The 9,792-nt window shown below is 33.6% G+C and overlaps 1 protein-coding gene across 1 annotated transcript in view; it reads left to right on the top strand.

The window, feature by feature from the left end:
* The first annotated feature begins 1,504 nt into the window (after positions 1 to 1,504).
* Positions 1,505 to 9,792, top strand: part of LOC129753934 (uncharacterized) — a 29,567-nt gene continuing 21,279 nt past the window's right edge. Inside the window, exons 1-3 of the mRNA XM_055749787.1 lie at positions 1,505 to 1,664; positions 1,721 to 2,192; positions 2,346 to 4,275. Of these exons, the coding sequence (XP_055605762.1) occupies positions 1,505 to 1,664; positions 1,721 to 2,192; positions 2,346 to 4,275 (2,562 nt within the window). The remainder of the gene's footprint in view (positions 1,665 to 1,720; positions 2,193 to 2,345; positions 4,276 to 9,792) is intronic.

Below are 9,792 nucleotides of genomic sequence, written 5' to 3'. Positions count from 1 at the left end.
ACGAATATTTTTCTCACAGAATCCACCCATCATTCGTCACGCATCACAGAGCATCGGATTTTCATACCATGATAATGCATTTGTCAAACGGAACCGCTTAACCAAAAGGGGTTAAGTTGAGCAGCATAGCCGAATCTGTTGAGAGATGTGATGATGAATTGAAGAAAGTTTGAGGCACTTAAACTCTTGCCGCTTTTTCATGCTTTTCTTTCATCATGCAATGGTTCAACTGAACGCCAGTCATCTCATCACCACATGCATGTCTTCCGTGGGGCCCAGGGAGGGCTCTTGGAATGGTTGTACATTTTAATTGCAACTGCCTGCACAGCAACCAGCCAAACCGACAGGCAGATATCAGTGGGAAAATGAGCCATTATCGTAAATCATGGTCGGCAAAACGAAAGGATGAACAGAGTTATCAATCATATTCATGAAAATCAACATCCATAAATCAGTGGACAAATATTTCTAGAACTTTCAAACATTCTCCAAAAAAATCTGGAGAAAAGGACAATAAAATTGATAACATTTTCAAAATTGACAAATCTTTCAGCAGCATCGGAAAAACTGGGGAAATGTTAACATAGATTTTTTTAGTCAAATAAGTCGATTAGAATTTGTTGAATTTCTGACGAAACTGACAAAATAGAAAAAAAACGGAAAATTTGACAATTTTGATGACAATTGTCAAAGTTATCGAAATTGACAGAACTGACAAAATTCAAAAAATTCGCTAAATTGAAAAACAATGGTCAAAATTGACAAAATTAGCAAACATTAAAAATGAACAAAATTGAAAAAAAAAATTGGAAAAAATTGATAAAATCTGAAAAATTGCGCAAATTTACTAAAATGAAATAATAGCGAAATAGAAAACATTGAAAAAACGTTCAAAATTGTCAAAACAGTCAAAATGGTCAAATGAATCTTAAAAATTATGAGGAAATAAGTAAAAAATAAATAACATATCACACTACACCGAGACAAAACAGTCTTAAGCTTTTGTTTTGTCGAAATAGAGAAATTTGAGAAATTAAATTGTACTTGAGAAAATCATTTCGTTAAAAAAAGCTGAAAATTCAAATATAGACAAAAAACAATAAGAGAATTAAAACACCAAAATGTACTAAACTTACAAAAGTGGCAAAATTTCGGCTATCTATTCACTATTCTCGTTTGATTCTCAACTTACCAGATTAAGGAATTGAAAAACTTTATTCAAAACACACCTGAAAAGAGAAAAAAAAACAAATGACTTGTTATTATAAAACACAATTTAAAAAATTTATATATCTCTGGAATTTGCTACATGAAATGTAAGAAAATTTCCCATATAATATTAAAAAAAATAAAATAAAAACACAAAATTTAAATCAACTTCCATCAATCTAAACAAGTGACCGTTAAAACTATTGCGACAGTTGCTCCTCCTGAAAAAAAATTTTGGATTTATCTCGCACGACTTCATAACAGTGTTACGGCTAAGGACATAGAAGAACTTGTTATGGAATGTCTACAATGCAAGTCGACCGAAGTTCATGCCCTAGTCCGCAAAGATGTTGATGTCTCCACGCTCAGGTCAATTTCCTTCAAAGTCGGGGTGGATCCTAAGCTGAAAGACATTGCCCTTTCCCCGAAGACTTGGCCATCGGGAATTCTATTCCGTGAATTCGAGGATTTTGGATCAAAAAACCCTCCGACTCCTGCTGTCACTTCCCAGCCTGTGACGTCGTTCATGGCGACCCGCAGTTCTACACCTCGTGTGGCCCCGCATCAGTGATCGCCACTACAGATGGTTCATCATATATGGACAACGGGTCTTCCATAGCCTCGGCATCACGCAACTGCACCAGACTCTCGAGTTTCTCGTCGTCCGAACAAAGTTCATCATGGGTTTCAGCTCCGGGACGCAACGTAGTTAGCACTAAGGAGACCTCCGAGCCCTTCGACTCAGTCGCGCTGAATCCTGCCATCGTCTTCAGTCGTCCCGGCCCTGAGCTCGATTGTGGCGACGAGGTTCTCCAGCCTGCTTTCATAGGCAAGTATTCTTCAACTTTGGGAACTTTACCTGCGCGTGACCAGACCTCACCTTCCAACAGCCTCTGCATCAACGCTGATTTGTGCAAATCAATCGCTTCTGACGGGATTCCATCACCGGGACGCACCGAACAAGGCACTTCGGACACCCTTGAGTCCTTCGACTCAGTCGCGCTGATTCCTGCCAGCGTCATCAGTCGTCCCGGCCCTGAGTTCGATTGTGGCAACGGGGTGCTCCAGCCTGTTCTCTCAGGCAAGTATCCATATCGAGTTGACCTTCCTTCTTGTGATGGATCTTCCCGTTCCAGTGTGAAACGACACGATCTGCCTGCTGGGAAAAGCGATCATCTCAACCTTTACTACCAAAACGTTGGTGGTATCAACTCCTGCGTTAGCGATTATCTGCTAGCCTCATCATGCTCCTGCTACGATATTATCGCTTTAACAGAAACCTGGCTGAACGATAGAACCCTGTCTAGTCAAGTCTTCAGCTCTGACTACACTGTGTTCCGTTGTGACAGAGGTCCCAACAACAGCACGAAATCCACAGGTGGTGGAGTTCTGATTGCTATCCGATCCACTTTTTCAGCCATCCCCATCTACGACGAATCATGGAACGATCAAGAATTCGTATGGACCCGTATCGATCTTGGCACGAAAAAACTCTACGTTGGGGTTGTGTATCTGCCTCCTGATCGTACTAGAAATGCATCTTTTGCTGATTCCTTTTCCAGCGGCCTTTCTAAATTGTGTTCTCTCACGCTTCCTGAAGACGACATCGTTATCATCGGGGACTTTAACCTACCAGGACTTAAGTGGATTCCCTCGCAAGGCAATTTTTTGTTTGCCGATCCAACCAGATCTTCGTTTACGGTGCCTTCCAACACGATTCTCGACTCTCTAAGCACGGCAACTCTCCGCGAGATCAACAGCATAGAGAATGAAAATGGTCGCATGCTCGATCTCTGCTTCATCAGCGACGGACCCCAATTGGCTACGATTGAAGAGGCTCCTACGCCCTTGGTCAAGGTTGTTCCTCATCACCCTGCTCTGCTGCTTTCACTTGATATTCCTAGAGCTTTTGCCCACATCGAAAAACCTGGTCAATTCTTTCTCGACTTTAAGAACGCTGATTTCGTCGCTGTTTCACAAACGCTCGATGCTATCGACTGGGAATCTGAACTGGAATCTTCCGATCCGAACGCTGCAGCTATGAAATTTTCCCATATAATCAATTACATCATCGATCGTCACGTACCGAAACGCTCATCAGTTTCTAACCGACGAGCTCCTTGGGTAACGAAAGAACTGCGACAAATAAAAACGCTCAAGAATAAAGCTCTCCGTTATTACAGTAGGCACAAAACTCTCCGCGCTAAAAATGAGTATTGCAAACTCAACTCAGCTTACAAAAAACTATGCTCACGCTGCTACCAGAGCTACTTAATTCGGATACAGCGAGGTTTCAAAACAAAACCCAAATCATTTTGGCAGTACATCAAGGACCAGCGGAAAGAATCCGGCCTACCGCCCTCCATGTTTCTGGATGATAATTTAGCGACTTCGGAACCTGAAATCTGTGACCTCTTCGCTGACAAATTCCGTAGTGTATTTGACTCAAACTCAATATTCTCGGACCAAGTTACCAGCGCGGCTTGTAACGTCCCTCATTTGAACACATGGCTGAATCAAATTGTTGTAGACGACGATATTATTTTGAAAGCGACCGCTAAGCTGAAACACAGCCTTTCCGCAGGACCAGATGGCATACCAGCTACCTTCTTGAAGCGATATATATCACATATGCTGATACCTCTAAAAATAATCTTCCAAGTTTCACTCGATCAGTCTACGTTCCCATCCTTATGGAAAGAGGCCTATATGTTTCCGGTGCACAAAAAAGGGGACAGACGAAATGTGAACAACTATCGTGGCATTTCTGCCTTATGTGCGATAGCCAAATTGTTCGAGCTGGTTGTTTTGGAACCTATTTTTTCGTACTGCAAGCCTTATTTCTCAAATGAACAACATGGATTTATGCCCAAGCGCTCTACGACTACAAACCTGTTGACATTCACGTCTACTGTGCAAGACAGTTTTGCCATGGGATCTCAAACCGACGTCATCTACACTGATCTGTCAGCTGCTTTCGACAAGGTGAACCATTCCATAGCCATCGCCAAACTCGATCGTATTGGTATCTGCGGGTCTCTACTGGAATGGTTCCGCAGCTACCTGGTAGGACGAAAACTCATTGTTCGAATAGGTGAATCATTTTCCAGTCAGTTCTCCGCCAAATCCGGAGTGCCTCAAGGGAGTCATCTAGGACCAATAATATTCCTGATATACTTCAACGACGTGCTGTTGCTCCTTGATGGACCAAAACTAGCGTATGCTGATGACCTGAAACTGTATCGCCGCATCAACGGTCCCGAGGATGTAAACTTCCTACAGAGTCAGTTCAACCTCTTCGCCTCTTGGTGTGATGTAAATTGCCTTCCCTTGAATCGCAGTAAATGTGCTGTAATTTCGTTTTCCCGCAAGCGGCTCCCATTATCAGCCATTTATCATCTTGGAAACGAGGCTATCGCTCGCGTCGAACAAGTGAAAGATCTTGGCGTGATTCTTGACACACAGTTGAATTTCAAGACTCACACTAACTACATCGTCGACAAAGCCTCCAGATGTCTGGGTCTTCTTTTCCGCATGACGAAAGACTTCAAGGATGTCTACTGCTTGAAGAGTCTTTATTGTAGATTGGTTCGATCGACCCTTGAATATGCCTCGGCTGTTTGGTGCCCATATTATCAAAACGGCTCAGAGCGTATTGAGGCCATCCAACGGCGTTTTTTGCGATACGCTCTCCGACAACTCAGCTGGCACGACCCGTTCCGACTTCCCAGCTACGAGAGCCGCTGTCGTCTAATCGACATCGACACGCTGCAAGCCCGCCGGACCGCCACACGAGCCTCGGTCGTTGCGGATCTGCTCTCATCGAGAATAGACAGCCCCGCATTGTTAGAGAAACTTCGACTCAACGTACGGCCACGAGTTCTGAGGAATCGTGATCTTCAGCTCTTCGTCCCTCTCCGGCTGAACAATTATGGGGCCAACACAGCTCTAATCGGTGTTATAAAAACATTTAACCGCTACTCCGGGTACTTCGACTTTGACGTTTCGCGTGATGTATTCCGAAGAAAAATTCTTAGAGTTTTAAGTTTAACGTAGACAACCGCTTGTATGTACATTGTCTTTAATTTTAGTTTTTCATTTGGATCAATATGTGATCCGTTGATTTATAATATAATAAATAATAAATAATAAAATCATGGTAATTTCGAAATTAAATAAACTTTTGTATTTTTTTTTAAAGAAATATAATGTCATTTTTGATTTTTTTTTTCTTTTTATGAATAAATTTACATTCTTGTGATTTTTGCCATTTCTGTGTTAATTGTGTAAAAATTTAGTATTATTTTTGTCATTCTAGTAATTTTTGTCATTTTTGTGTAATTTTCGTGTCAGTTTTGTGTCGTTTTTGCCATTTCAGTCGTTTGACTGTCATCTATTTGAAATTTTTCCCATTTATGTGTCATTTGGTCATTTTTGGTCATGTTTGTAATTTTTGAAATTCTAATCTAAAAATACCAATAATAACAAAAATGAAAAAAAAATTAAAAAAGGACAAAAATGATAAAAATGTCAAAAAAGAAAACATGACAAAAATGACAAGATGACAAGAATGACAAAAATGACAAAAATGACAGAAACGACAAAAATTACAAAAATCACAAAACTGACAAGAATAACTAAAATGAAAATAATGGCAAAAATGACGAAAATGACAAAACTGACAAAAATGTCAAAAATGTCAAAAATGTCAAACATGTCAAAAATGTCAAAACTGACAAAAATGACAAAAATGACCAAAAGACAAAAATGAGACAAATGAAAAAAACACCAGATTGACAAAAATTACAAAAACGACAAAAAAGACACAAATGACAGAAATCACAAAAATGACAAAAATGACAAAGATGACAAAAATCACAAAAATTACAAAAATCACAAAAATCACAAAGATCAAATGTCAAAAATGACAAAAAGAAAAAAATGACAATAAGAAAAAAATGACAAAAATGACAAAAATGTAAAAAATGACAGAAATAACAAAAAATGACAGAAATGACAAAAATGACAAAAATGACAAAAATTACAAAAATGACAAAAATGACAAAAATGACAAAAATGACAAAAATGACAAAACTGACAAAAATGACAAAAATGAAAAAAATTACAAAAATAACTAAAATGACAGAAATAACAAAAATGACAGCAATGACAAAAATGACAAAAATGACAAAAATCACAAAAATGACAGAAATAACAAAAATGACAAAAATGGCAAAAATGACAAAAATGACAAAAATGACAAAAATGACAAAAATGACAAAAATGACAAAAATGACAAAAATGACAAAAATGACAAAAATGACAAAAAAGACAAAAATGATAAAAATGATAAAAATGACAAGAGATAATGGCAAAAATAACAAAAAAATGACAAAAATGACCAAAACGAGATAAATGACAAAAAGTTACAAAAATCACAATTTTGCCTTATTTGTCATTTCTGTCATTTTTGTCATTTTTGTCATTTCTGTCATTTTTGTCATTTTTGTCATTTTTGTCATTTTTGTCATTTTGGTCAATTTTGTCATTTATGACATTTTTATCATTTTTTATCTTTTTTGTCGTTTTTGTAATTTTTGTTATTTTTGTCTTTTTTGTCATTTTTGACATATTTGAAATTTTTTGTCATTTTTGTCATTTAAGTCATTTTTGTCATTTTTGTCATTTTTGTCATTGTCGTCATTTTTGTCATTTATGTCATTTTTGTCATTTTTGTCGTTTTTGTATTTTTTGTCATTTTTGTCATTTTTGTCATTTTTGTCATTTTTGTCATTTTTGTCATTTTTGTCATTTTTGTCATTTTTGTCATTTTTGTCATTTTTGTCATTTTTGTCATTTTTGTCATTTTTGTCATTTTTGTCATTTTTGTCATTTTTGTCATTTTTGTCATTTTTGTCATTTTTGTCATTTTTGTCATTTTTGTCATTTTTGTCATTTTTGTCATTTTTGTCATTTTTGGTAATTTGACATTTTTGTCATTTTTGTCATTTTTGTCATTATCACAATTTTTGTAATTTTTGTAATTGGTTTAATTTCTGTAATTTTTGTAATTTTTGCAATTTTTGTAAGTTTTGTAATTTTATTCATTTTTGTTATTTTTGTCATTTTTGTCATTCTTGACATTCTTGACATTTTTGTCATTTTTGTCATTTTTGTCATTTTTGTCATTTTTGACATTTTCTCCATTTTTGTCATTTTTGTCATTTTTTTTCATTTTTGTCATTTTTGTCATTTTTGTCATTTTTGTCATTTTGGTCATTTTTGTAATTTTTTTCATTTTTGTCATTTTTGTCATTTTTGTCATTTTTGTCATTTTTGTCATTTTTGTCATTTTTGTCATTTTTGTCATTTTTGTCATTTTTGTAATTTTTGTAATTTTTGTCATTTTTGTCATTTTTGTAATTTTTGTCATTTTTGTCATTTTTGTCATTTTTGTCATTTTTGTCATTTTTGTCATTTTTGTCATTTTTGTCATTTTTGTCATTTTTGTCATTTTTGTCATTTTTGTCATTTTTGTCATTTTTGTCATTTTTGTCATTTTTGTCATTTTTGTCATTTTTGTCATTTTTGTCATTTTTGTCATTTTTGTCATTTTTGTCATTTTTGTCATTTTTGTCATTTTTGTCATTTTTGTCATTTTTGTCATTTTTGTCATTTTTGTCATTTTTGTCATTTTTGTCATTTTTGTCATTTTTGTCATTTTTGTCATTTTTGTCATTTTTGTCATTTTTGTCATTTTTGTCATTTTTGTCATTTTTGTCATTTTTGTCATTTTTGTCATTTTTGTCATTTTTGTCATTTTTGTCAGTTTTGTCACTTTCGTTATTTCTGTTATTTTTGGTTTTTTTTTATTTTTGTCATTTTTCTGAAATTTACAAAAATGACAAAAATGACAAATATGACAAAAATGACAAAAATGACAAAAATGACATAAATGACAAAAATGTCAATAATGTCAAAAATATCAGTAATGATAAAAATGGCAAAAATGGCAAAAATGACAAAAATGACAAAAATGACAAAAATGACAGCAATGACAAAATTGACAAAAATGACAAAAATGACAAAAAAGACAAAAATGACAAAAATTGCAAAAATGACAAAAATGACAAAAATAACAAAAATGACAAAAATGACAAAAATGACAAAAATGACAAAAATGACAAAAATGACAAAAATGACAAAAATGACAAAAATGACAAAAATAACAAAAATGACAGAAATGGCAAAAAAGGCAAAAATGACACTAAAATAAAAAGACCAAAAATGACAGAAATAACAAAAATTACTAAAATGACCAAAATGACAAAATGACAAAAATGCAAAAAATGACAAAAATGACAAAAATGACAAATATGACAAAAATGAAATAATGACAAAAATGACAAAAATGACAGAAATGACAAAATTGACAAAAATGACAAAAATGACAAAAATGACAAAATGACAAAAATGTCAAAATCACGAAAATGACAAAAATTTAAAAAAAAGACAAAAAAGACACAAATGATAAAAATGACAAAAATGACATAAATGACAAAAATGACAAAAATGACAAAAATAACAAAAATGACAAAAATGACAGAAACGACAAAAATGACAAAAATGACAAAAATGACAAAAATGACAAAAATGACAAAAATGACTAAAATGACAAAAATGACAAAAATGACAAAAATGACAAAAATGACAAAAATGACAAAAATTACAAAAATGACAAAAATGACAAAAATGACAAAAATGACAAAAATGACAAAAATGACAAAAATGACAAAAATGACAAAAATGACAAAAATGACACAAATATGAGACAAAAATGACAAAAATGACAAAAATGACAAAAATGACAAAAATGACAAAAATGTAAAAAAATGACACAAAAATGACAAAAATGAAACATTTTTTTCCATTTTTGTCTTTTGTGTCATTTTTGTCATTTTCGTGATTTTTGTCATTTTCGTGATTTTTGTCATTTTTGGTCATTTTTGTCATTTTTGTCATTTTTGTCATTTTTGTCATTTTTGTCATTTTTGTCATTTTAGTCATTTTTGTCATTTTTGTCATTTTTGTCATTTTTGTCATTTTTGTCATTTTTGTCATTTTTATCATTTTAGTCATTTCTGTCATTTTTGTCATTCTTGTCATTTTTATCATTTTTGTCATTTTTGTAATTTTTGTCATTTTTGTCATTTTTGACATTTTTGTCATTTTTGTCATTTTTGTCATTTTTGTCATTTTTGACATTTTTGTCATTTTTGTCATTTTTGTCATTTTTGTCATTTTTGTCATTTTTGTCATTTTTGTCATTTTTGTCATTTTTGTCATTTTTGTCATTTTTGTCATTTTTGTCATTTTTGTCTTTTTTGTCATTTCAGTTATTTATGTGTCAATTTTGGATTTTTGGATTTTTTGTATTTTTTGTCATTTTTGTCATTTTGGTCATTTTTAACATTATGATAATTTTTATCATTTTTGTTATTGTCAAAGACAAAAATGACAAAAAAGATCAAAATGACAAAAATCACACAAATTACAAAAATGACTTTTTTCCTGTTTTTGTAA

Source organism: Uranotaenia lowii, chromosome 3 (assembly GCF_029784155.1).
Source record: "Uranotaenia lowii strain MFRU-FL chromosome 3, ASM2978415v1, whole genome shotgun sequence".
Classification (NCBI taxonomy): Eukaryota; Metazoa; Arthropoda; class Insecta; order Diptera; family Culicidae; genus Uranotaenia; species Uranotaenia lowii.
Note: the sequence above shows the minus strand (reverse complement) of the source record. Positions and strands in the feature narration are given on the sequence as shown.